This window comes from Vollenhovia emeryi, unplaced genomic scaffold (assembly GCF_000949405.1).
Source record: "Vollenhovia emeryi isolate VEMERY1.0 unplaced genomic scaffold, V.emery_V1.0 DF949077.1, whole genome shotgun sequence".
Lineage (NCBI taxonomy): Eukaryota > Metazoa > Arthropoda > Insecta > Hymenoptera > Formicidae > Vollenhovia > Vollenhovia emeryi.
In genome coordinates this window covers 385-1,391 of record NW_011957289.1, presented here as the reverse complement: position 1 = coordinate 1,391, position 1,007 = coordinate 385, and the positions used below count along the sequence as shown (strand labels likewise).

Sequence of the window (1,007 nt, the reverse complement as noted above, 5' to 3'; positions counted from 1 at the left end):
ATACAAGGTAGGATCAAAAAGTAGTAGGACTGAATTTTTGTAGCGTGAACGGAGCGGTGGAGGGTGGTCGGACCACCTGGGTGTGGTAGTGGGGAGCCTCCCGAAGAGACTGATATTTTTCCCGGTCGCCTACGGGCAAGCAGAGAGTAAGTACGTCGATTTTCGTGAACCTCTGTTAAGAAGTGACGTCGCGATCCAAGATGGAGAAAAATCTCGAGCAACGCTACGCCATCAAATTCTGCGTCAAACTCGGGAAAACCGCGACGGAGACCCTCGGAATGATTAAGGATGCTGTCATGAGCCGCTCAACAGTGTTCGAGTGGCATAAGCTGTTCCGGGAGGGGCGGGAGCTCGTCGGAGACGACCAGCGCGTCGGTCGCCCGTCAACTTCAAGGATTGATGAAAATGTGGCCAAAGTGAAGGCGCTCCTGGACTCCAACCGGCGCACAAACATTCTTCTGATTGTCGATGAGTTAGGGATTTCGTACGGTAGCGTCCAAAAAATTATTACCGAGGATTTGGCCATGCGAAAGGTGTGTGCCAAGTTTGTGCCAAGAGTCCTGAGTGCTGGTGAGGGAGTTTCTGACCAAGCACAGGGTTGTCACGTTGCCTCACCCCCTCTACAGTCCAGTTCTGGCACCGCCGGACTTCTTCCTCTTTCCTCGGCTCAAGCGGGACCTTAAGGGAAACCGATACAGCTCCGTAGAAGACGTCCAAGGGGCCGTGACGGCATCTCTGAAGGGTATCCCGGAAAGCGAGTTCCAGAAAGCGTACGCGCAGTGGGAATCGCGTTATATGCGTTGTGTCGAAGCACAAGGGTGCTATTTCGAGGACTACTAAGGATTTGTACCGATCAGTTCAATAAAAAAATTTAAATTAATTCAGTCCTACTACTTTTTGATCCTACCCTGTATACCTACACACGCGCGCATGCATGCATGCACATACGTATGTGCTATATACACGCATACTTGCGCGTGTATACGAACACGCTCATGCATATACAT

The 1,007-nt window shown here is 51.0% G+C and overlaps 1 protein-coding gene across 1 annotated transcript; it reads left to right on the top strand.

Moving 5' to 3' along the window:
- The first annotated feature begins 200 nt into the window (after positions 1-200).
- LOC105556154 (putative uncharacterized protein FLJ37770) lies at positions 201-683 on the top strand. The gene has a single exon (XM_012003230.1). It carries the CDS (start codon positions 201-203, stop codon positions 681-683), a length of 483 nt encoding a protein of 160 aa, XP_011858620.1.
- Positions 684-1,007: the final 324 nt, after the last annotated feature.